This window comes from Danio rerio, chromosome 18 (genome assembly GCF_052040795.2).
Source record: "Danio rerio strain M-AB ecotype USA chromosome 18, GRCz13ab, whole genome shotgun sequence".
Classification (NCBI taxonomy): Eukaryota; Metazoa; Chordata; class Actinopteri; order Cypriniformes; family Danionidae; genus Danio; species Danio rerio.
Genome location: NC_141038.1, coordinates 39,975,938 through 40,003,647, shown reverse-complemented (window position 1 = coordinate 40,003,647; position 27,710 = coordinate 39,975,938). Strand labels below are relative to the sequence as shown.

At 39.5% G+C, this 27,710-nt stretch overlaps 1 protein-coding gene and 1 long non-coding RNA gene across 7 annotated transcripts; one reads left to right on the top strand and one right to left on the bottom strand.

The window, feature by feature from the left end:
• Positions 1 to 871: 871 nt before the first annotated feature.
• On the top strand, positions 872 to 21,446 carry LOC100535984 (uncharacterized). 6 transcript variants are annotated; one of them, XR_015515171.1, is made up of 7 exons: positions 880 to 901; positions 2,757 to 3,189; positions 11,704 to 11,782; positions 11,864 to 11,924; positions 12,994 to 13,389; positions 15,517 to 15,626; positions 20,051 to 21,308. It is a non-coding gene; the product is annotated as an uncharacterized LOC100535984 (long non-coding RNA). The 6 variants fall into 6 exon arrangements; XR_015515172.1 differs by lacking the exon at positions 11,864 to 11,924 and having other exon boundaries at positions 876 to 901; positions 13,285 to 13,389; positions 20,051 to 21,446; XR_015515169.1 differs by lacking the exons at positions 11,864 to 11,924; positions 12,994 to 13,389 and having other exon boundaries at positions 20,051 to 21,446.
• Positions 21,304 to 27,681, bottom strand: si:ch211-160d20.5. Its single transcript, NM_001443398.1, is given in 9 exon segments — positions 21,304 to 22,693; positions 22,861 to 22,990; positions 23,196 to 23,372; positions 23,456 to 23,837; positions 24,520 to 24,570; positions 24,671 to 24,768; positions 24,971 to 25,135; positions 25,293 to 26,180; positions 27,485 to 27,681. Coding segments are annotated over 9 exon segments (2,076 nt in total). The 5' UTR covers positions 27,615 to 27,681; the 3' UTR covers positions 21,304 to 22,638.
• Between the last annotated feature and the right edge of the window lie 29 nt (positions 27,682 to 27,710).

The window sequence follows — 27,710 nt, the reverse complement described above, 5'->3', positions numbered from 1 at the left end:
GAGCTCAACATCGCAATAAAAATGTTTCTTTAATTAAACAGTTTTTCTAGTAGCAAAAACCAGTTAAGGACACCTTCCCAATTTTGTACTCATAAGGTCTTAAAGCATCATCCCTACAAATGAGCAGGTAGATAATGGATCAATGTGTAGACGGTATCACCCTAGAACACCATACATTTAGCCACAAAAGGAAAATACAGACACAGACAAATCATAATATAGAGTCAAGATCAATTCCCCCCAAAAATCCATACAAACATAAGCCTCACCCACAAATGGCATAAACCAAATTAGTAAAACTAGGTGGTTATACTAGAAAAACAAACCACAAAAAAAGAAAATACATAGGACAAAAAACATCAAAACAATATCAATACAAATACCAAGAAGACTATAAATCCCACCCGCAATCAACAAAAATGAAATTAGTTATTAGTTGTTATTCTTGGTTGTTATGTCAAATAGGAACCACTAGAACCCATAAACGTTGAAAACGAAACCCTGCAGGGCGCCGGACCTCCCGGAACGAGATTGGTGACCCCTGTTCAAAATCATAAAAATATAATATAATATAATATAATATAATATAATATAATATAATATAATAGTTTCCAGAAATTTATGAAACATGCTAAGTGAGCGTATTTGTTTATGTAATAGAGATACAATTGCACTCTGTTAAAATTATATTTTCAAATTATTTTGTAATTTTTATTTATTTAAAGATTTTATTTCATATTTGTGAATTTTATCATTTTGAACACATTTTGGAGTCATTTTCATTTATTTTCCATAGTTAACCTGCACATCGCCCCTTTTTGTACCTCTTGTGTTGCCGTATTTGTCTTTTCCCTCTGAAAATGGCGATCGAGACCGGAAGTAGGGAAAAGTTTGTTCCGGTGTTACGGTTTAACTGGTGACCGTGTTAACTGGTGTCCCTTTCCAGATGTAAGCTATTTACGTTTGCAGATTGGCAGATTCGTCACTTTTTCACCACAACAAAACATGTCCATACCAAATAAAGATTCTTATTACTTGGTGTCAGTGTCATTGTGTGCATTATTGATTTTAATATCTGTGTAGCAGAACAGTAAATAACCAAAGTAAATTAAAAAAAAAATTAGAATTGACATGTCTTTAACAGGATTCGAACCCGTGTAGTGAAAAGGTTTAGCACACGTATTAGTCAACTTATCTAACTGAGCTACTCAGAACTGCAAACGAAGCGGTCTGTTTTAATATCTTTGTCAATTAAAACATGCCTTGCTGTGGTTGTGGACCCGTGTTAACATGTTTCCATCGATGTTAACATGTTTACATGTTGTTTAGTTACATGTACTCGCGTTAACGTGTTTCTACAAACTCTCCCGCTGATAGAATAGCTCTCTGTGACTAAACGATGCTTCATCAGTTGCTCAAACCATGTTTTTTCTTAGTTCTAGACTCATGTCTACCTGTGCCTTTGGAGTCGTGTTAACTCGTGACCCATGCTCATACATGTAACGTAAATAAAGATTTTATCCAAAAAAGGAATACAATGACGATATTATTATGCAACGTATTATGTCTAATATATATAATATTTATTTCATATATAATATTATGCAACACAATATTAGAATATTATGCAATCAGAATATAATAGTCCCATTGACTCGTGTTAGTCTGTGTCTACAAAGTTAAACGAGCTGATATTTTCTCAGAATAGCTCTAAATGACTACGATGTTCCGCTAAATAAGCATACGTTATAAATCGCAGTCCCCCCCCCCCCCCCCCCATTTTATTTTAAAGAGAATTAAAAAAATCAGGCTACATAAACAAAACTCGTATGTGGATTCGAACCTACTAACAAAAGAGAAGCATGAATGGAACATAAGCGCTATCTAATTGAGCTATCAAGCTGTGTTGAAACGTAAGGCTTAGCAGCTTTTAGTAATTTTATCGCATGTAGCCAAATCATGTTCATAAGTACCTTGATACAGATGTGACCAAGATCATACATTGAAATGTTGCGATTTTCAATTAATATTGTGTTGCATAATATTATATATGAAATAAATATTATATATATATTAGACATAATACGTTGCATAATAATATCGTCATTGTATTCCTTTTTTGGATAAAATCTTTATTTACGTTACATGTATGAGCATGGGTCACGAGTTAACACGACTCCAAAGGCACAGGTAGACATGAGTCTAGAACTAAGAAAAAACATGGTTTGAGCAACTGATGAAGCATCGTTTAGTCACAGAGAGCTATTCTATCAGCGGGAGAGTTTGTAGAAACACGTTAACGCGAGTACATGTAACTAAACAACATGTAAACATGTTAACATCGATGGAAACATGTTAACACGGGTCCACAACCACAGCAAGGCATGTTTTAATTGACAAAGATATTAAAACAGACCGCTTCGTTTGGAGTTCTGAGTAGCTCAGTTAGATAAGTTGACTGATACGTGTGCTAAACCTTTTCACTACACGGGTTCGAATCCTGTTAAAGACATGTCAATTCTAATTATTTTTTTTATTTACTTTGGTTATATACTGTTCTGCTACACAGATATTAAAATCAATAATGCACACAATGACACTGACACCAAGTAATAAGAATCTTTATTTGGTATGGACATGTTTTGTTGTGGTGAAAAAGTGACGAATCTGCCAATCTGCAAACGTGAATAGCTTACATCTGGAAAGGGACACCAGTTAACACGGTCACCAGTTAAACCGTAACACCGGACCGGTAGAAGCAAAGTACAATGGCGGAGACTTAAAGTAACCTATCTTGCACCGTACCCTTTTGTACTAATTCCAAAACGAAACAGCCATATTTGTCATTTCATAGCTTTCCCACCAACTATTTGGGCTATAAGGATTTGGGCTCGGAGAGATGAGGGGTGGAATTTACTGTGAGGAAGGGCAGCACTTTTGTGTGTGCTATGCACTTCACGGAGGATGAAGTTCGCGTCCATCCACAGTCCGGTCGCAAATTTCTTACACCACAGGCTGTGCCTTCAAGGTTTTCATTGAACAACTGGGGAGAGGTTAAATCGCGCCAGACGAGGACTGCAAAAAGCACGGTCTGTTATGAGCAGGGGGAGAAACCCGTTGAAATGGAGTGTGTTGATGTGGCGCTGCTGCCGGGGCAGGAGCACGATTACAACAGCCGCCCTCCTCCGGGTGAGTGCAGCACATTAATACACTAATTTTAAAACGCCACTGTCAAGAGTGATATCACAGTAATTAATTGTTAGTTAAACAGAAAGCATATTACATTATATTTATTAGCAATATGAAATTACTAGCAAAGTTATGTTGTGGAGCATTGGTAATGTGTTGCTTAAACGTTACTTTACTATTTTAGTAATTTCCCACTGAAATGCATAACTTTACCATTAGTACATTTAACCCCACTTATATTATTTTTGTCAGTTCTGCTTTACCTGAACCACCCATTTAAGGCAATTTAATTAAAGGCATAGTTCAGAATTAAAATTGTCATTATATACTCATGCCCAGTTTTTCCACAAAATCAATTTTGTAAGAATGTCAGTAATTCATTAATTATAGTAGTAAATCGGTTTTAATGTCTATTTGTTTACTGATATTCTCCAAAATACCAAATTCTTCTGTAGTGTTTAGAAAAATAAATCAATCAATAAATACAGGCTTGGAAAAACCTGAGGGTGAGTGAATTATGACAGAATTGCCAAATTTGGGGTAAACAGCTCATTTAAGGTCACATGCAAATATTGCAGTGTTGGGGAATATTCACATACACTGATAGGGGACAGCAAAGATATTTAAAGTTGAAAACAAATGTACAAAAATTTAATTAAGAATCTACAGTCATGTTGTATATTGTAAAATTGCACAAAACTGTAATGATAAAATACCAATTTTTTCACCTTCATGAGAAATGTTCTCCAATAACAGGGCTCGAAATTAACCTTTTTTTCTTGGTAGCACCGATGCTCCTAACTTTAAAAATTTAATCGCATCAGCCAAAATCTAGTCGCACCCACCAATTTTAAGCACCATTACAAGTTTCATACAAACATAGCCTATTTATTGCATTTGAAATCAACACTAATCAAACTAACAAGCAAAATAAAAAATAAAAAATAAATAAATAAATAAATATATATATATATATATATATATATATATATATATATATATATATGCAAGCATGAGGAAAATATGTCGCAACGAAATCCCGTTATCCCAAGAAAATACATTTTGTGTGACCAAAAGATACACGGAGCACTCACCGGCCCTGCACGCACTGCTGGACATGAATGAATCTGTTAACGATATAACTGTGCTGTTCTCACAAGTGCTGTCTGATATTGCACTGATGCTTTTGACATATACTGTACTTTATTTTATAGATACTTCATGGTAATAGCAATACCAGTCTTTTCGTGAGTAGCGATATTATTTTACTCAGTGCAAGCCCGTTTGCGATGGTGTACGTGGTGTTCAATTTGACATATAGCTGCCACTTCTATAGCGGACAGCATCTGGCGATTATATGAAGGATTAAACAGAAGCTCTCATGCTAGATGTGGCACGCACTTACCTTAAAATTCCATCAGCGAACTTGAAGCCAGTGGAAGTGTTTTATCCACCCTTCAGAAAGTGTAGATGGTGGAGTAACATTCAGCACATGATCACTAGTACGATGTGTCATTATTTGTAACTTTAGATGCCATGGTTTCTAAAACAAAATCTGTCAGTGTTATCTTCATTCTCATCTTCAGCGCTTTACAGTTTTTCGCGGTAGTAACTCTCTCTGTCATCCGAAGCCAGAAGGCATTGACTGAGTTATTGACAGCTGATATTTCAGTGCTAGAGCAGTGGTGGGCCAATAAGATCGCGAAGGCGGGGCAAGCATTAGGGACTTGGCTTTGTTTACTGCAGCAAGCTGACATGACAACTGTTTTAAATCATTCCTGAGCGATGCGTTTCAAGTGCAGAGATGCATTCTGCGTGAATGTCTCCCGAATCTGCGCATGTGGTGAACATTTTGCAGTAAAAAATGGGCACACACAACAATTTCATGCACTCGCACAAATGCTCCATAAAATATTTTAAGGTCGCATAGATAAAATTTCGGCCGCATATGCGACCAAAATGGTCGCAATTTCAAGCCCTGAATAATACATTTTCATGTTTAACATTTACCATATACACTTTTTAAAATTAGGTGCTCTTGATAAAGCACTGGAAAAAAATTAAGGAGCACAAGGAACTGGTGGCAAGCCTTACTATCTCTCGAGCCCTGCCTGTCTGATAAAGACTTCAAGTACTTCATAAGGTTTTCAAGCAAAAACATCTTTTTTGTTTTTTGGAGATCTATTGAGCCATCAGCATCCCATATTGTGTACTGGTCCAAAGCTAAGAGGATTGGAATTTCAACTGCAAAGAAAGAGGTTGTGATGCCAAGCCCCAAGCGCAAGATGCAATTCAGTGATGAGTTTTTCATGTTTTGCCTGCGTGTTGCTGTTGGTCTTAAGGCTGATTTATACTTCGCGTATGCTATGGCGCTGACGCATAGTCCTACGCCGCTGTCAACAGAGACAGCGCGCAGAAGTATAAATGCACAGCTACGTGCATTGCATGCGCCGTGGGTTACGCCGGTCACTTGACGCAGAAGTATAAACCAGGCTTTAGAGAGTGAGTTTTGGCTGAAATATTTAAAGTGAGCACTTCTACAGTGAGTCGCATTGTAATAACATGGTCAAACTACTTATACCTTGTGTTGGGATTAATTCAAATCTGGATGACCCAGGAGCAGGTGCGACGGACAATGCCTGTGAAATTTCAGCAGTACTGCCCAAATGTGAGGATCATTATTGACTGCACAGAGTTAAGATGTGAATGCCCAGAGGCAATTAACCTCCACTCTGAAACGTTCTCAGCTTACAAGTAGGGCTGGGTATCGAGTTGGATACTTTTTAAGCACCGACCGAATCGTTTCGATACTATTGATTATTGAAAAAATCCTTTTTGTTCCGTACAAAATTTCGATACCCAAGGGTATAATCTTGTCAACGTCAGTGAGCTAGAAAACCTGAGGCATATTTAACGTGCCCGGATCAAATGCACCCTACTCCTGCTCACCAGCCAATAACATCGGCCACTAGCACCTCTGACACCTCCTCCTGCTTACTAGCCAATAACATCGACCACCAGCACCTCCAACACCTCCTCCTGCTCACCAGCCAATAACATCAGCCACCAGCACCTCCAACACCTCCTCCTGCTCACCAGCCAGTAACATCAACCACCAGCACCTCCAACACCTCCTCCTGCTCACCAGCCAATAACATCAGCCACCAGCACCTCCAAAACCTCCTACTGCTCACCAGCCAGTAACACCAGCCACCAACACCTCCTACTTACCAGCAAGCAACATCGGCCCCTAGCACCTCGTACTTACCAGCCAGTAACACCAGCCCCCGTATGCTACATTTTTATGTTTTCTCAGGGAATCCGGGCCAGATCAAGTGGTCATTGGTACCTCCGAGTAGACAACTGATAAGAGACCACATAAACTAACTCTCCTTTGTGGCCTGCAACAGCATCTGTCAGATTTTTAATCTGACCTGACTGTCATGTCATGGACTATTATTTCCAGTTTGGGTTAAGTTACAACAATATTCAGCAATAATGTTTTGATGTTTTGTAACAAAGATAGGAAAATAGTTTTATTATAAATCTAAATTGAGTAACAAGCCATAAAAAACAACAGCAGTTAACGCTTAAATGAATTGAATGACAAAAAAAAAACTGTATATCTGTGAATAATATAACATGTTATGGTACACTGGTTAAAGTCAGGGGCTGAGTGGCTATCTGGCAGACCGAGCAGTTTCCTGCTGGGCCGACGTACTTTTTGGGCCGGGCTGATCTTCGTCTTAGATCTGATCGGCCCATAAAAGGCTTAGCAGCCTATCGTTTTTTTCTGCCTTATTAATTGACAAAAAAACCCAAAAAAAAAAACAAATAAACAGACTGCAGAAAATAGTAGAGAAATTTTGAGCCAGAGACATCGTCCTCCTTATGGGAGACTTCATCGCAAAGATTGGGCCCGATAACACAGGATATGAACAAGACATGGGGCCCCAAAGGCTGGGAGTGATGAACGCTAATGGAGAGAGATTTGCGGAAATGTGTGCACTTAACAAACTGGTCATTGGAGGCAGCATCTTCCCTCATAAGTGGATCCACAAAAGCACCTGGGTATCACCAGACAGCCTGACAGAGAACCAGATTGACCACATCTGCATTAGCAAGAGGTTCAGAAGATCCCTCCAGGACGTTAGAGTTAGAAGAGGAGCAGATGTGGCTTCGGACCACCACCTATTAGTCACCAGCATGCAGCTGAAGTTGAAGAAGAACTGGAAGGAAACAACACAGTGTAGAGAGAAGTATGACGTCAGCTGCCTAAAGATCCCCAGCATCAGGGAAGAGTTAGGACTTCAGTTGAAGAACAGGTTTGAGGTGCTGCAAGAACTGCAGAAGGAAGAGGGAGAAAGTAGTGTGCAGGTCAGTTGGCAAGCCGTAAAAGAGACACTAAGAACAACCTGTCAAGAAGTGGTCGGAACAAAGAAACACCATCATAAAGAGGGGATTACAGCTGTGACCCTAGAAAAGATAGAAGAGAGGAAACGAAAGAAGGCAGCAGTCAACAACAGCAGGACTAGAGCAGCAAAAGCTAAGGCCCAAGAGGAATACACGAAAGCTCATAGAGCAGTTAAAAAGAGTGCTAGGAAGGATAAGAAAGACTATATAGACGGGCTGGCTGCTGAAGCAGAGCAGGCAGTAAATAAAGGCAACATGAAAGAGTTGTTTAACACAGCTAAAAAATTATCTGGAAGCTACAGCAGGCCAGAATGACCCGTCAAAGACATGGAGGGAAGGGCTATTGTAGGAGTAGAGCTGCAGATTAATAGATGGTCTGAACATTTCGAGGAGCTTTTGAATAGACCAGTACCACCAAACCCGCCAGACATCAATCCAGCCAATGAAGATCTCCCCATTAACTGCGAAAAGCCAACCTGAGAGGAGATCAGGAAGGCTATTACCCTGTTGAAAAACGGGAAGGCAGCTTGTCCAGCCAACATACCTGTGGAAGCTTTGAAAGTAGAACTTGATGCATCGGTGGAGATGCTGTATCCCTTTTTTGGAAAGATCTGGGAGGAGGAAGAAATACCGACTAATTGGAAGGAGGGTTATTTAATTAAGCTTCCAAAAAAGGGGGATCTTAGTAACTGCAACAACTACAGAGGCATCACACTATTGTCAGTGCAAGGCAAGGTTTTCAACAGGATTCTCCTAGAGCAGATGAAGGACATCGTCGATCAACAATTACGAGATGAACGCTGTGCATCATAGTCGAGCAGTCATTGGAGTGGAACACACCTTTGTACATCAACTTTGTCGACTATGAGAAGGCCTTTGACAGTGTGGATCAGGAGACCCTGTGGAAGCTCCTCCTGCACTATGGCACCCCAGCCAAGGTGGTCAATCTGATCAAGAGCTCATATGAGGGAATAAGCTGTAGAGTGATCCACCAAGGACAGCTAACTAACAGCTTCCAAGTGAAGACGGGAGTTCGACAGGGCTGCTTATTATCCCCGTTCCTATTCCTCATTGTTATCGACTGGATCATGAGGACATCCACCAGTGAACGCAGGACTGGAATCCAGTGGACCCTATGGAATCATTTGGAAGACTTAGACTTTGCCGACGATCTCACACTTCTCTCCCACAACCAACAAGAGAAGCCCATTGTGTGAGCAGCCACATCATCACAAGTCGGACTCAACATCCACATAGAAAAGTCTAAGATTCTTAAAATCAACACCAGCTGCAACAATCCAGTAACCCTGAAGGGAAGTTCTCTGGAGGAAGTACAGTCCTTTAACTACCTAGGCAGCATCATCGACCAGCAGGGTGGAACTGATAAAGACGTTAAGGCAAGAATCGGCAAAGCAAGAGCTGCTTTCATCCAGATTAAGAACATTTGGGCTTCGAGAGAACTTACCATGACCACAAAGATCTGCCTGTTTAACTCTAATGTGAATTCAGTATTGTTGTACGGGGTAGAGACCTGGAGGATAACCAAAGCTTCCACCCGAAAGATCCAAACATTCATCAACACCTGTCTCAGAAAGATTCTGCACATTCACTGGCCTGACACGATCAGTAACACCGACCTATGGAGAAGGACCTATCAACCTCCAATAGAAACAGAAATCTGGAAGCGAAGATGGGGTTGGATAGGGCACACCCTACGCAAACCACCAACTAGCATCACCAGACAGGCTCTCAGATGGAACCCCCAAGGGAAGCGGAAGAGAGGCCGTCCAAGAAACACCTGGCGACGTGACCTCGATGCAGACATAATAATAATAATAATAATAATAATTCGTTACATTTATATAGCGCTTTTCTGGGCACTCAAAGCGCTTTACACAATGGGGGGGGGGGGGGGGATCTCCTCATCCACCACCAGTGTGCAGCATCCACCTGGATGACGCGACGGCAGCCATTTTGCGCCAGACCGCACACCACACACCAGCTGATTGGTGGAGAGGAGACAGAGTGATGATATGTCAATCATGATATGGGGAGGGTTAGGAGGCCATGATGGACAGAGGCCAGTGGGCAGATTTGGCCAGGATGCCGGGTTTAAACCCCTACTCTTTTTCGAAGGACATCCTGGGATTTTTAACGACCACAGAGAGTCGGGACCTCGGTTTAACAGTATAGAGTCCCTGTCACTATACTGGGGCATTAGGACCCACACAGACCGCAGGTTGGGCGCCCCCTGCTGGCCTCACTAACACCACTTCCGGCAGCAACCTAGCTTTCCCAAGTGGTCTCCCATCCAGGTACTGACCGGGTGCAGCCCTGCTTAGCTTCAGTGGGCGACCATGTGAGAGTTGCAGAGAGCTAGCTGCCGGCACAAGGATGGGTTACACCTGGGGACAAGTAGAAAGAATGTCCCAGGACAGGAACCTCTGGAGATCTACCTTTGGCGGCCCATGCCCCGGAAGGGGTGGAGGGCATAAGTAAGTAAGTTATTAATTGACGATGCTACAATGATCTGTGACTCTCTGAAAGTAAGATGCTTTTTTTTTCCGGACAGACAGACTGGGCCGGCCCATGTGACACTCTGCAGCCTTATTGGTTCTTTTCCTTATTGATATTGGGCTGGCCCAATCACAAACTCCTATTTTGGGCTCTGTGTGAGCGTGCATCGTCTGTGTGTATTTGTCTAAACAGTCGAGAGTCAGAGAGAAGAAACGTAAGGGAGGCGCTGAGAAATTGCAGGAAACACATTGGCGTTTCATTTTGCGGTTCTGAAAAGTTCTCCATTCATTCTAGTACACGGCTAAAAACGCAAATCACGTGACCACACACTCTGCCAAGAGCTGCAGCCAGTAGGTCAGGGGGTGAGTATAAACCCCAGGTGAGAGTATAGTGCATGTCGGACAGTTCATTTAGATCTGGATCTCATCGCACTATAGTTGTTAAACGTAATATTGAATTAATCTCGTCTCACGACTTTTCTGTCTTTTGAATTGTTCTCAGGAAACTCTGTTTTGGCTGAGTGCAAAGATAAGTTAATATATTAATTTATGTAACCACGTACACTGATTCTGCACATGACTGATTGCTTACCTTAATCGTATAAATGCATTGTACGTTAAACTGTTATAATGGCCATTATTGATTATTAAAACTGATATTCTGCAAAAGAGACAGGGTAAAGTTCGTTCTTTTCAATGAAAATGAAAGGAGGCAGTTATATTTAAGCCCTGTTTTGTAATAAATATGCAGAGTGAAGATGACGGTCATATTAATATATACACGAGGCTGTTTGGTGTCTGTTAATCATAATATCAAAATGAAACAAATTTCCTTATTATGTTTTCATTGTTAAGATAGTGAAATAGCAAGCAGGATGAGGTGAATGAGGTTATAAAGTACACTGTTCCCTTTGAAGATTTATCCATGCATTAGCAGGCAGTTTTTGTTATGTTTATTATTTAATATAGGCTGAGTGAATATTGTATTGAATAAGCTAAATTGGCTGTAGTGTACGAGTGTGTGTGTGTGTGTGTGTGTGTGTGTGTGTGTGTGTGTGTGTGTGTGTGTGTGTGAATGAGTGTGTATGGGTGATTTCTGATTATGGGTTGTGGCTGGTAGGGCATCTGCTGCATAAAACATGCTGGAATAGTTGGCAATTCATGCCGCTGTGGCAACCCCTGATAAATAAGGGACTAAGGGGAAGAAAAATAAATGAATGAATAGTGTATTTTTTTAGAACTTAACAAATACCTTCATGGACGGTATACAGAAATTAAATTGAAATTAATGTCTGTATTTATTTCTTTATTTATTTCATATATATGGCTTTTGTGTTTTAGAAAACAGGAGTTGATAAACATATTGGACGTGAACAGATAGATAGCATTTTGATTGAATGTAGTAGGCCGCTCTGACCCAAAATGCCAGGGCTGATTTTTTTGCCCCAGTCCAGCCCTGGTTAGAGTAAACCTTTTGTCTATTTTCTTCCATGCAAAATATGGATTTATGTGCCAAAGTAGAATTCATCAACTTTTGTCTTGATTTCTTGGATTAACTCATCATCGCTCCATATTCTCTTCACAGTGAAGTCACCCCTGGTATCTGTTACCAGATCACACCAAGCTAAGCCAGTAACCATCAGCTGTCCCTGGATTTGTCAGTGGTAGGCATGTGATTTCTTTAATTTTGCTTCACCCTCTTTAACTGCAGTGTGTGATGCCTCTCCAACGTGATTTGCATCTAGGCATTTAACCTCTACCAGGTCAAAAGGAGGGTTTTCATTTGGGTCACCCCAGGACTTTCAGGCAATGAGCGAGCTGATGCAGCTGCTAAAGATGCTTTGAAGCAAGTAGTGAACAAATGCCAAATTCCTCCGTCAGAGATGAAACCTTTGATCAACGCTTACATTTTAAACAAGTGGCAAATGGAATGGGATGCATTAGAAAACAATAAAGTACATGAAATCCAACCTGAAGTTTCACACAAAATTAAGAAATTTTAAGAATCGATTTGATCAAGTAGTTTTTACCAGATGTCGTATTGGGCATACCAGAATAACACATGGTTTTTTGCTCCAAGGTAAAAACCCCACTCAGTGTTTGTGCTGCAAAACTCCTCTTACTATAAAACATATTTTACTGGACTGTCCTGCTTTTACTGATTCCAGAAGGACTTTTTATAAAATGAACTCTTTTAAGGACATTTTTGACAAAGTGAAACCGGAAAAGATTTTAGAATTTTTATCATGTATTAAAGAGCCCATATTATACATGAAATAGGGTCATATCTTGGTTGTAAGGGTCTCCAACAACAGTTTAATATGCATGCAAGGTCAAAAAACACTTTCATGGTCTTATAATCTGCATTTATTTTTACCTAATTATCCCAGCGACTCCTGTATGAATCGTCCAGTGATTCATTTGTTGCCAAACCCCTCCTTAGCGCGAAGCTAATCTGCGCTGATTGGACCAATGACAGCCTGTTGCGCGTGAATAACTTGGTTTCGTTCGTACGTCATGGCGAAACACCTAATGACTCGGTATCAAGGCGACTCGTTTGAAGCACTATGAGTCGACTCTTTTATAGATGAATCAACCGTTTTAAACACTGTACACTAACAGATTTGACCCTTAGCTGGATACTTCACTTCACTTAGAGCTGTGTTACACACTACATGGAGGGGAATTTTCAAAAACCCATAATATGGGCTCTTTAACACAAAAATCTTATTTAATTTATTTTTTATTTTGTTTGTTGATTTTTAAATTGTATATTTATTGTTGAAATATTCCTGCCATGAAGATAGCCTTGGTTGCTGACATGGCATTAAATAAAAAAAACATTACATTGGGTCACCCCAACCAAGATAGTCAGATATGGCAGTAAAAGCAAAACTCCAGCATCTGACAGAAGTGAAGAACAAACATTTGGAGAAACCAGGCTCAGCCCGGCCAGCAAATTGTAGTTTTCCACTGGCCGAATGAAATGAGCAGAGCTGCAGTTTGGCCATGAGAGAGCATAAATTGTTATAATCACCAGTAAAATAAGCATTTGAGATGTCTCTTTTAATTTACTCAGTAAAAATATAATTTATACATATCTTTAATCACAATTTCCCGTTCCTTCCAACGGGAACAAGAAACTGCTGCATTATCTCCCTTACAGAAACCTGGCTATCTGCAGAGGTGCCAGACACAGCTGCTGAAACTTCGGGGTTTCTCCGTGCACAGCATAGAACGAAAGAACTCACCAGGAAAAGCAAAGGAGGAGGTGTTTTTTTTATTAACAACTTATGGTGTGATGAGAGGAACATACACCCAGTTAGATCATTTTGTTCTTCTGATCTGGAATATCTTATGCTTCGGTGTCGACCATACTGGCTACCAAGGGAGTTCAGAGCGGTTATAATTACGTCTGTCTACATCCACCCTCAAGCCAACACAGAGCAGGTGCTCAGGAAACTGTATGGGAGTATATGCGAGCAGGAAAATGCACACACGGAAGCAGCGTTTATTGTTCCAGGGGACTTTAACAATGCCAATCTCAGGAAAATCGCTCCAAAATACTATCAACAAGTCGCCACAAACACACGTGGTGATCGCATCCTGGACCACTGCTATTCTCCGTTTCGAGATGCCTACAAATCCCTCCCCCGCCCACCGTTTGTCAAATCAGATCACTCTTCTGTTCTGCTCTTGCCTGCTTACAGGTTAGAAACTGAAACGGGAACCACCCACCCTCAGGATGTTTCAGAGCTGGTCAGACCAATCGGATTCCATACTTCAAGACGTGGACTGGGATATGTTCCGGGCAGCTTCTGATGACGACATCGTAGTGTACTCAGACACCGTTACATGCTTCATCAGAAAATGCATAGTAGACGTGGTCCCAACAAAAACTGTCCTTATCTATTGCAATCAAAAACCATGGATCAATGGTGAAGTTCGAACAGCCCTATCAGTGCGAGCTTCCGCCTGTAAATCCAGAAATGCTGAGGAACAAAAACCAGTACCGCCGCTCTCTGTACGCAGAGTATGCAGGCTGCGTAGGGCCTCAACTCTGGAGGGGGGCACCATCTTGGATGCTCAAAATAAAAAAATTATATTTATTTACTAATATCAACATAAACTGCATGTAAAGAAAACATCCATTGATCATATGTTGTTAAATACATTTAAAAAAATCATTTTAAGACGGATGCATAAACAAACATGTGACGTAATTTGTGCGTGTGGCGCGGCCTGGTCCACTTACCTTTGCGGCTGCTACCTGCATATAATTATAATTGATGCAAGTTGCAGCTCTATGCACGGAAAAAGACAACAGCTGTCTGGAGCCGAGAAGAGGAAGAAAGTACAAGATGAATCATGTGCATCTTTTTCTGGTAACTTCCATGAATCTGGAAAACATACTGCTTCTTTTTATTTATTTATTATCTGTTTTTCATCCTGTCTCTGTAATTCTGTTGCACTGTAGAAGCTCTGTTACGAAAACAAATTCCTCGTATGTGCGAAAATACCTGGCAATAAAGCTCTTTCTAATTCTAATTCTAATGTTTTTGGTTGTTCAAGTAAATTAGTGAGGCTAACGTTTAAACTTCTCCACAACTGCTTTGCATTGTGCTTTAGACGAGACATGTTTTATGACATTTCATGTTAGCCCCTCTTCCCAATGTTGCTGCTAATTACACAAACTGAATTAGTGTTATTAACTTGTGCAATACTTTACAATTCTGTTTGCACACTAGCTATAAACACATGCACTGCACAATTATTTCACTCTATGTATTATTTATCATTATATAGTTATTATGTTATATAATTATATATTATATCATTCTTTGCAGACAGCAGTTGTCATTGTTTATTGTTTTGTCTATTTCTATGCATTTTGTATTGCTGTTTATTGCTGTTGTCATTGCTTGTATCACTGCAATGACAATAAAGTCTATTTAGTCTTTTTTATGCATTACTGTATGAAATAACAAAACTATATTAATATTAATATATAGTAATATTAATATATAGTATAATATTAATATATAGTAATATTCTGTGATTTCTGTAAGATCAATAATATAAAATTAGTCAAATTACTGTAAACCACAGGCCAGAAACCATTTTTATTGCATGAATGCATTAATTATAATTTTCTGAATGTTAACAAAGTTTTTTTTGTTTAAAAATACCCTTATTAATTCTAAAAAAACACAAATGTCTTTGATTTTTACTGAAAGGAAGGGCCAGCTTTTGTCACCATATAATACAGTGCAAATTAAATCCACATGTTGGTTGTAGTTTAGACGCATTATGAAGAGTGCTGGACTAGCCCGTTGTTTTAATGCTATGTCATGAGTTTTTCTTTATATAACGAATTTCTTCTGTATTGTACATGAAGATCAATGCTGAAATTTGTCACAAAAGAAGATGAGGTGGCAGAACCAGCACTGCTCCAGAGACACCAGCAGCTGTACAGGATGCAGCAATGAGGACCGTCCATCTCTACAGGTACAGAGAGGGTTTTATTCCTTACATTTTTTTCAAATGTTTGAAATCATGTTTCTGCAGAAGATTCTGTTTATCATGCAGCAATACGTCACAAGTGCAGACTCACGGACGTATCACTGTATTTTGTATGATTCCTTGGTTATCTTTATATCAAAAGATAAAATTACATCTGTACTCATTTATTTTAAAGGCTCTTCTAGGTAAATTACCGTCTTATCTTTCTAATTTGTTAACATTTCACCCCAACAACCAACACACTAGATCTGGTTCATGTATTCGTCTAACACCTAACAACCTAGGGCAGTGGTTCCCAACCTGAGTTCACAAGGGGGGCGCGGGAGAGGATAAGTGTTGAGGTAGAAAAAGGCATAAAAATGCTCCACTATTATATAGGGCTGTACAATTAATCGAAAATCCGATTTCGATTTCAAACGACTATAAAAAAGCATTAATCGAGATAAACGCTTATTGCATCATATACCGCCACCTTTCTAGTTGTACACGTGTTGCTCCTAAAAGCCCGAACGAGCGCGTGCTTATGTGTGTGTGCGCAGCAAGCACACTCAGTCAGAAGCATGCGGCCGGTCAGCATTCGCTCATTCGCACTCTGAGACGAGCAGAGGAGTGCAGACATCTAAAGTCATTAACAAGAGCTTTCTAATGGTCAAATAGGTGTCAAAACGCGGTGATTAGTGATTATTTATATTAACCCTCATTTGTGTAATAAACAAACGAGTTGAGAATCAAAAGACACGAGAAAGAGAAACCAAAGAAATATTCCTGCTGCCGCCTGTTTCTATGATTATTAATCAAACAACTAGAAAATCCCTCACTAGTCTTGACTGAAGGACTGCTGTAGCTAAAGTGTTTTTCTTACAGTGACGATGCTTAAAGCACAGTTTGTTTAATATTTTTATTCTATTGCATTTATTTCTCTTTCCTTTGCAGGGTGGAAAATAACTGTATGTATACACTTGAAGTCAGAATTATTAGCCTTCCTAAATATTAGCAACCCTTTTCCTCCCAATTTCTGTTTCATGGAAAGAAGTTTTTTTTTTTTTTCCTGAACATAATAGTTTTAATATCTCATTTCTAATAACGGATTTCTTTTATCTTTGCTATGATGACAGTACATAATATTTCACTAGGTATTTTTTAAAATACAAGCATTCAGATTAAAGTGCAGTTCAAAGGCTTAATTAGGGTAATAAGGCAAGTCATTGTATAAGAGTAGTTTCTTCTGCAGACAATCAAAAATATTTATTGCTTAAGGGGGCTAATAATATTGACCTTAAATTAAATATTTTAACCTGCTTTTATTCTAGCTAAAATAAAACAAATAAGCCTAGAAGAAAAAATATTATAGGAAATACTGTTAAAATTCCTTGCTCTGTTAAACATAATTTGGGAAATATTTATATTAAAAAAAAATTCTCAGGAGCACTAATAATTTTGACTTTAACTGATAATCGTTTTAAATAACCGTGATTACAATTATGACCAAAATAATCGTGATTATGATTTTTCCCAAAATCGAGCAGCCCTACTATTATATATGTATTTTTAAGTACCATATATATATATATATATATATATATATATATATATATATATATATATATATATATATATATATATATATATATGTATATATAATCAAAACATATGCTTAAAATTCCAACATAATAGTAAAAATAATTAAAATAAGTAACTTTAAATAGTTATTTAAATTTTGCTTACTCACGCAATGTGCTTGTCAACGTGTCGTAAAGGCAAAATCAAAACAAAATCGGCAGAGAGACGTAAATGCAGTGATTCTTCAGAGGCGAAGAAAAAGATTAAACAGTATGGCAAAGCCTACCTAAATTTTGGTTTTATTGAAGGCCAAGACAAGTTAAAACTGATTAATTTATAGTTTCTATACATATTATATATTAATATTACACAAACACACACATACAGTATATATATATATATATATATATATATATATATATATATATATATATATATATATAGTACATATGTGTGTGCGTGAGTGTGTATTTTAATGGTGGGGGGGCTCCAATGTTTGTATATGCCTATGGGGGGGGCCCCTAAGAAAAAGGTTGGGAACCACTGACCTAGGGCACCCTTTTGGCAAGCAGCAGCTTTGACAAAAACAAGCAAATTACAACCTCAGGAAAACCATCAAAGCAGCAAAACATTAATACAGAGACAAGGTAGAGGGTCAATTTAACACCAATAACGCAAGGAGCATGTGGCAGGGACTTAATCACATCACAGACTTTAAAAGTAACAAACCCGCCACTGTAAACATTACCGTGTCTCTTCCGGACGAGCTTAACTCGTTCTACGCCCACTTTAAAACCCAGGACATCCAGCGGCTGATACCGAAACCGCCAGCACACTCTCTGTTTCTGTAACAGGCGTAACGAGATCTTTCCGTCGCGTGAACATCCGAAAAGCTACGGGCCCAGATGGCATCCCTGGACGTGTACTAAAAGCATGTGCACACCAGCTAGCGGGAGTTTTTATGGACATCTTTAACCTCTCGCTCTCTCTGTCTGTGGTTCCCACATGCTTTAAGACAGCTACTATTGTGCCCATACCGAAATCAGCTAAAACAACATGCTTAAATGACTGGCATCCGATTGCTCTGACACCTATCTTCAGTAAGTGCTTTGAGAAGCTGATTAAAAAGCACATCTGCTCTGTACTGCCCGCTCACACTGACCCTCTGCAATTTGCATACAGGAATAACCGCTCCACTGATGATACAATAGCTTTCACCTTGCACACTGCTCTGTCTCACCTGGAAAACAAAAACACATATGTGAGAATGCTGTTTGTGGACTACAGCTCAGCATTCAACACCATAGTGCCTGCCAAGCTGGTGGTGAAGCTCCAGGCTCGGGGTCTACTCAACTCTCTGTGTAACTGGATCCTGGACTTCCTGTCAGGCAGACGCCAGGTGGTCAGAATAAACAACATTACCTCATCCACACTGATCCTCAACACTGGTGCTCCACAGGGCTGTGTTCTCAGCCCACTCCTGTACTCCCTGTACACACATGACTGTACAGCCAAACACAGCTCCAACGTCATCGTTAAATTTGCTGATGACACAACGGTGGTGGGCCTAATCACCAATGATGATGAGACAGAGAGGAGGTGCACACTCTGATGCTGTGGTGTCAGGAAAACCACCTCTCACTCAACATCAGCAAAACCAAGGAGCTGGTGGTGGATTTCAGGAGAGAGAAGAGAGAACACACCCCTATCACCACTATCAACGGGACACTGGTGGAGAGAGTCAGCACTTTCAAGTTTCTCGGAGTCCAAATCGCTGAGGTTTTGGCATGGACTGCTCACACAGACGCAGTGCTCAGGAAGACACAACAACAACATGAGCCCCCACATCCTCCGCTCATTCTACACCTGCACTGTGGAGAGCATCCTATCTGGCTGTATCACCACCTGGTATGGAAACAGCCCAAGCAACAATCGCAAAGGCCTACATAAGATTGTGCGAACTGCTGGACGCGTAGTAGGAGGTGAGCTTCCCTCCTTCCAGGACATCTACACCAGGCGGTGCATGAGGAAAGCCACGAGAATTATCAGCGACTCCTGCCACCCAAGCCATAGACTTTTTTCTCTGCTACCCTCAGGCAGACAGTTTTGCAGCATCCGGTCACGCACCAGCCGGCTGAAGGAAAGCTTCTTCCCTCAGACTATCAGGCTGATGAACACTTAACACACCTGAAACAGACTTTTCCATATCCCTCACTCCACACCATCAATATGTAGCATGCACTGCACTTTAACCAATCCATACTTGAAACAATACTGCCTACAACTATGGGTACACCTGTTCATTGTACATATCACTGTCAATTTTACATTGTCCTGTTTTTTTGGGGAGTGTGCTGTTGTATTTTGCACTCTCTGTATTTTGTACTGTCTGGAGCCAGCACCTAAGCTTTTCGATCATCATAGCACACATGCTGCTGATGATGTAACAAAAAAAAAGTGATTTGATTTTAAGTTATAAATATACACATATTAATGAAATATGATTTTTACTTCTAATGATTTTCAGCATAAAAGTAAAATCACTCATTTTGACTCATCAGTTTATTTTTGGCTACTGCAAGACTGATGAACTGCAGGTAACAATTGACTAGATATCTGTCAGTAGTGATACACAAATAAACAAGGAGGACGTATAAATCTCTTCATTTATTTTGAGCACTATTGCTCTCCTTATTCCTTTACATTCAGACATTTAAATTGAGGACAGAAATGTATTTAAAAGTTATTGTTGGTTACTTCTAAAAGATGCTGTAATGTCATTGACTGGTGTCTTGTGTTTCTTTCAATAATGATTGAACATGTTTCTCTCTTATCTGTTATTTTTGTAGATTTTCTCTTGATGTTGCTGGACAATGAAGAACAGACAGGAACTGGACAGCTTGTGATGGCAGTAACTGAGCAGAACAGCTGCTTCTACAAGCGACAGCCCAAATCACACTGAGATCATCATGAGACTGTTCTTCCAGGCCTGAACCCAGAGCTGCTTGTGTTGCCAATGTTTGACCTATGCAGTGTATCTGCTTGGCATCTAAACAGTAGACCTCAGGTATTCAGGAACTTCTCTTTCAGTCGTATACATGAAAGCTGTCCAACACAGTCCAGTTACTCGAGTCTAAACTGTTGCTTTAAACTGAGATTGTCAAAGTTTGAACAGTCTGCAAGGGTGGTCTGCAATCTTCACTGTACCAGGGGGGAAATATTTGTTGTATTAGTATATGATATTGTAGTATATAACAACATATTGTCTAACAGTAAAACCTTCTCTGTGGTTCCATTTGGCTAAACAGGCTCCACAAATTAGTGTTAAGTCATAGTAAACATAGTATATGGCACTACTGGGTTGTTAAAGAGATTCCTTCAGCCTATAATGAATATTCTGTCATCTTTTACTCAGCCCTTACTATGAGTTTTTTTTCTTCTGTTATACTCAAAAGAAGATATTTTGAAAAATGCTGGAAACCTTTAACTATAGGGTATATGCCGAGTTAGTGTTTTTCCCATACTGATAAACTTCCGGTGACCTGTTATTGTGATTTTATTTTATTTTTTCTACTTTACACGGTTCCTTTTCCAGCATGGATGTTGTAATGTAATTTAAATACATTCAATTAAATATACTTTGGCATTCATTTAGTTTCTCAAGCGTAAAACGAGACAAAAAGCTTTTTACTTGCACGCGCCGGTCAGAATCAGCAGGCTAGCGCAGCTTTATTGAATATACTGGGGAAAAATAAATGCTCATATTATAAAAACATGGCAGGGAAAATGTAATTAAATGCAGTGCTTCTTGTACAATCTGAGACCCACTTTATATCAAATATCGCTCAGCCAGTGAAGATCGCTGATTTTGAAAGAAAATTGACCTTAAACGTGCAGATTTTTTCATTGGCATACAGCTGACCGGAAGCAAATAACCCAGGTTACTGACAAATTGAAAGTTCTATTAGCATGCTTCGGCATATACCCTGTCGACTTCCATTGTATTGGTTTTCCTACTGTGGACATCAATGGTTACAGATTTTCAGATTTGTGTCTTCTTCAGTGTTCAACAGAGGAAAGAACCTCATCGGTTTGGAAGCACTTGAGTAAATAGTTTAGGGAGAACTCTCTCTTTAATTGAGTAAGGAGTCATTTAGAAATTTCACAGAAATGATGATCAGAGCTTCAGTTTGATTCACAGGATTTTATCTGAATTATTAACAATATATAAAAGCAATTCTTCACAAAACAATTCAAAGAACAATTCATTACAGAACAATCATGAACACTTAATTATAAAACCATCAGTCTCTCTTATGACAGAACACCAGATTCATTTATGAGGGAGAAAATAGTTGAGCAGATCTTTGATGACACTTTAGAAGAGAAAACTGTGACAGCACTGGATTTCCTGATGGACTCTCATTATTAATTCAGTTCAATTCATCTTCATTTCTATAGTGCTTTTACAATGTAGATTGTGTCAAAGCAGCTTAACATAGAAGTAAATTGAAACTGCGTCAGTCCAGTTTTCACAGTTGAAGTTCAGTTCAGTGTGGTTTAATTGTCACTGCTGGAAGTCCAAACACTGAAGAGCAAATCCATCGATGCACAGCTCCACAAGTCCCAACCAAGCAAGCCAGCGGCGACAGTGGCGAGGAACAAAACTTCACCAATAGACAAAAGTGAAGGAAAAAACCTCGAGAGAAACCAGGCTCGGTTGGGTACGACCATTTCTCCTGTGGCCAAAGGTCTTGTGCAGAGCTGCGGTCTAGGCACCATTGATTACCATTATTGTCATTAATTACTCACCTCATGTCCTTAGTTCATATTGAGAACACAAATTAAAACATTTGAGATGAAATCTGAGAGCTCTCTGACCCTCAAACCCACGTACAGAAGAGCCCAGTGCAATGTATGTGTGTCGCACTGCTGACGTTTAACCCAGAGGCCTGCGCGACTTCCTCTCATTTAAACAAAGCGTGGGCACATCTGAGGTAAACATCAGCAGTGGACACACACACAGTGCAGGACAGAGCTCTCATAGTTTGATGATTTGATTTCATCTCAAATATTTTCATTTGTTTTCTGAAGATGAGGAAAGGTGTCAGGGGTTTGGAGCTACAGCTGTCATTGTGAAGAGAAACTTCTTTAATGCAGAAAGAAAAACACAAAACTTATTAAACAAAAAGAATGACTTCAGAAGTCCTGTACTGCACTGGATGTGTGTCGCACTGCTGACGGAAAACCCAGAGGCCTGCGCGACTTCCTCTCATTTAAACAAAGCGTGGGCACATCTGAGGTAAACGTCAGCAGTGCGACACGCATACAGTGCAGGACAGAGCTCTCATCAACACACATCATGAACTGACACTGAAGAAAAGTAAGGTCTTAGGGGTTTGGATTGACATGAGGGAGTAATTAATAACTGATAATGCTAGTTTTGTGACTTTAATGGTGCTTTCTTCTTATTTCGTTTTTTCTTTTTTTTTCTAAAATGAAGAAAAACAAGTAGAAACAACACAAAGTTATTTAAGCAGTGATATGTAGGGCTGTCAAATAAGACTTAACTCTAAAAGAGCAGAAGAGAAAACAACAGGAATAGCATGAAGCAAAGAAAGACTGAAGATGCAGTTTTGTGCTTGGTGTGTTCCTCTACCTCTTCTTCTTTAACTGCTGCACAGGATTTGGGGTCTTTGGATTGAACCACCGGTGCTCTTCAACCTGATGTAACTTTAGCCGGTTAACTGGATTACGTTTGAAACACTGGGAAATCAGGTCCTGGCATGCTGAAAAGTGACACAAAGAGTGTGAAATGTCTGCAAACTCAAGATTCATGAACGTGTTTAAATCTTACTACAGCAAATTACAAAACATCCACAATCAAATAACTTTAATATCTACAGTAACCGTTATATTTAATCCTTTTCTACTCGTGACTGACATATTTTATTCTGTCACTGAGGCTAAGATTGTTCAGAGGTGTCTGATTACCTGTAGATAACCTGGGGTGTATCTCAGTGGATTCAAACATTATTGAATGTTCGTCAGTAAAGGGCAAATCTGCATGCAAGATTTCATACAGAACGACGCCAATTGTCCAGACGTTTACTGGGTCAGCATGGTATATGGGGCGCAAGAAAACCTCAGGTGGCGTGCATATGATAGCTCCTGTAAGAGAGACATTTTCAGAATTCAGTCATTTCAGAAGACAATACTGTGACTAAAGAAACTAACACAAAACGCCAACTCACCTCGATATTCACTGCTGTCGAAAGGCTCGCTGGTAATTGGCCAAGCACAACCAAAGTCGATCAATTTGAGCTGTAATTGGGGTTTCGTCACCAGGATGTTTTCTGTGTGTATATCTCCATGGAAAACTCCACGCTCAGTGCAGAACTTTACAGCTTGGATCAACTGACGCATTAACCGGCGTGCTCGCTTTTCACCAACGTCCAATGTATCTTTGATGTACTGATCCAAGGTCTGGTATGACTCTGCGTACTCCAGACTGAGAATGAAGTTTCTCTCATTCTCAACCCAGTCGTGTAATCCGATGATGTTTGGACATTGCGGAGCATTCGCCAACTTAAGCATCATTGCCACTTCCGCAAGCACAGGTGTGGAATGACCATCCTAGAAAAAAAAACAGATTTCAAAGATATTACCAGAGCAGAATGGCACAAAGTACAGCAACAAAATCTTCACTAAGTAAATAATCACTGAGCTCCATGTTCTGACACATGTTTGCTTGTATTTGAGCATTTATTCATGCAGTTTAAGCTAAAAGAGGACTCTTAGTGTGTGTTCTGTCTGTCTCTGTGGCTGAGCACATGCACACAACAGCACAAGCACTATTAAAGACGTGAATGAATCATATACACTCTAATTAATTAAGCACATCACATGCTGCAAACGTTACGCTACATGATTTCACTGATGTCAACGTGAAATTGAGTTTTGCGTAGAAATGAATGCAGAATGCTTTACAAGGGGCCGGGATATGACGTAATGATCATTTTTATCTGCAATAATGTCAAATGAGTTTTCATTAACTCCACAGCCCTACATTCATGTGTTCTAAACTTGTCTCCAGGTTTATTTCTTCTGCTGAACACAAAAGAAGATATTTAATGTTGAAAACCAGTAAGCAGAAACTTCAAGTATTTTCTGTTTCTACAATGGAAGTCAGTGGCTCCCTGTTTCCAACATATCTGCTCTTGAGTTCAGTTTAAAGTGGTCCAGACAGGTACGGGACAAGTGAAAGACGAGTTAATGGTCGGCACATTTTCACTGTTGTGTGATTTATTCAACTTACAATGTCAAGATAGCGGTCGTCGAAACTCTTGTAGATAAACTTCAGGGCAACCTGCGAAGAAAAAACAACAAATTAAATTAAAGCCAACAAATTGAATATATTCAATAATCAGGAGGAAAATGTTGACTGAATGTAAATAGTAGTTCTCTACCTTTACTCTTTTACGAAGTTTGTAAGATGCCACAAACACCTGGCCAAACGCTCCTTCTCCAATCACGGCTCCGACTTTAAAATCAGACAGATCTAATCCTGAAAAACACAGAAAAAAAGCAGGGAGATTTCCTTGGATTGTCTGGTATAAAACGGATCAAATAAATAACTCGTATCCTTTGAATCTGGATTTAATGCAATGAGCTGAAAGCAGTAACTTCTATCAGAATTGCTGGCGTAAATTGATCACTAATTTATAATAATTATGAGTTACAGAAAATAGAAGAAAATGATGACTTACTACCAGGGGGTCCAGAAGCTTCGTTAGCTTCCTCTAGCTCTGGATGTGGCGTAAGATGCTGGACTATATCTGTGTCACAGCACAGGAAAGGGCGCGTTACAGCCTTCCATACTCTCTTAAAGAAAGCAGAGACTCTTTTCCCTTTCCTTCCTTTCTTGGGTTTTTCTAAAATGAAGAAAACAAACAGAAACATCTACATGAACAGAGCTGCAGCTACTAATTAATACACAACCAACAGCACAACAAATTACACTGTCTGATTTACAAGCTAAAAACAACAAAGCATTAAAATAACAGATGAATCAAATTCAGGATGACTCACCCTCAGTCCCTTCAATTTTAGAGGGGTGTTGAACAGACGGAGGCGACTCAGGACAGGCCGAATCTGCATCCGTCGTTTTCTTAATATTGGTGAGGCCATGGACACTGATTGGCTGGGGATCTTCCCAGATCTGGCCTGGCAGACACACTAGCTCAGTATCAACATGACCTGTCAGGGCCGTTGGGGACTCAGGACGGGCCGGATCTGCTGTTTGCTTGATCCTAGATGGGCCCGGAACACTCAACGGCTGAGGATCTTCACAGATCTGGACTGGCGGACGCATCTGCTCAGGGTCAACATGATCTGTGAGGGCCGTTGAGGTCTCAGGACAGGCCGGATCTGCATTCGGCACATCTGCTGTTTGCTTAATGCCGAAGGGGCCCGGAACACTCAACGGCTCAGGATCTTCACAGATCTGGACTGGCGGACGCATCTGCTCAGGGTCAACATGATCTGCGGCAGTTGTAGACTTGATCCTGGATGGTCCTGGAACAGCCAATGACTCGAGGCGGTCACAGACCTGGACTGTCGGACACATCTGCTCAGGGTCAACATGATCTGTAAGGACCGTTGAGGACTCTGGACGGGCCGGATCTGCATTCTGCACATCTGTTGTTTGCTTGATGCTGAAGGGGCCCGGAACACTCAACGGCTGAGGATCTTCACAGACCTGGCCTGGTAGCCACACCGGCTCAAGGTCTGCATGTGCTGCGACGGTCCTGGAGGGACCTGGAACAGGCAGATGCTCGAAATCATCGATATCCGACTGTGGTTCAAAGGGAGCCACTCTGTTCCAGTCACAGCAAAGGAAAGGACGCTTTACAGCCTTCCATGCTCTCTTAAAGAAAGCAGAGGCTTTATTCCCTTTCCTCCTTTTCTCTGGGTTTTCTGAAATAAAGGAAATGAACAGGAAAATATTGGAAAACTCTTTATCCAAAGGTTTAAAATAGACAAACTGTTGTAAATTAGACATATAAAAGACAATCACACAAAAGAAACAACAATAATAAATGTACTATGTAATAAATTATAATAGAAATTGTTTGAAAACTAAAATTAATTATGTGGAATTGCAAATCATTTCTATGATGTAAAATGACAAACACAAGCTGACAAATAGTCGGTAAGTCATAAGTCCATATTAGACATCAGGAAAAATCCTCAAAGCAACTATTTAGCAAAAATAAACATTTCACTCCTGCTCACACAAAATGCAAACTATTATAATAACTTATTTTGAGTCAATATTCTGAGTTTTACCAGTTATAGTTTGAGCTATTTAACAATCTGCATCACAATGTTTAATCAAATTCATTTGGCCTTTTATTTGTTTGTCAGTGGGTGCTACATCTACATCTACATTCTTCCTCAAGCACTTCTCCACCACAAAAAAAACTAATGAAACTAAATCAGCATTTTTCAGCTTTCTATTAGCAATCGTCAAACTCAAAGTGAACAATTTCTCTCGCTCTGGAGCTTCAGTTAAGATATCTGTGAGTAAATTATAACTTAAAACATTTTACAATCAGTCTTAAAAATACAAATGAAAACACAAGTTTTGCTCCAGAACTTCAGCTACAGAAACAGAGCTCTAGACATTTATTAATATAGAGGTGAAGTTGGTTTTATATTTGTTCATTTAACAGTATCTACATTGTTTACCATGCTAGTTTTAATATTGGGTCTGAAACCGCATGTAAGTATGACTTCAAATCAACATTAGCACTATTTAATTGACTGTAAACACTGTTATACAATGATAGTCATTGGCTGTTAATATGATTTCCCTATTTAGAATTTGAAACAATATTTTTCTGTTATATTATAAAGGAGAAAGTCAGAATGTGTGAATATTAAGCCAACTTTATCTCAATTGTATTAATTCATCCCTGCTTGAACAAAGAAAGACTTTAATATTCTCACTCAGTTTGCTAAAATATAACAAATATTCCTCCACACCATCAAAAACTAACTAAATTACTGTGCAGGTCTACACATAGGATTTAAATTAAAGTAATATTAAAATGTTTTTATCTGTAAAGTTAACAAAGAAAATGATGAACTTAAAAGCCAGAATGTCAACACATCCTCTTAAGTCGGCAATTCGCTTTTATGGCGATATTATATTATTATTATTATACATTTTCTTAAATAATACAGGAATACATCGTTTTTGTAAACTGTCATCTCACCTGTTGGGCTTCTCATCACGGTAGGAGATGTAAGAGAAGCCATCGTGTCACTTTGATGATTATCGTTGACAAATACAGGCTTAATCAAATTAACTCGAGTAAAAAGCACAGCTGACATGTTATTTGCCATTTGAGATGCAAAACAAGTCGCTAAAGTCGTTAATCACTGTTCACTGTACTCGTTGGTTTGTCAAACTGAAGAAAATTCTAAACTGCATTCTGTCCT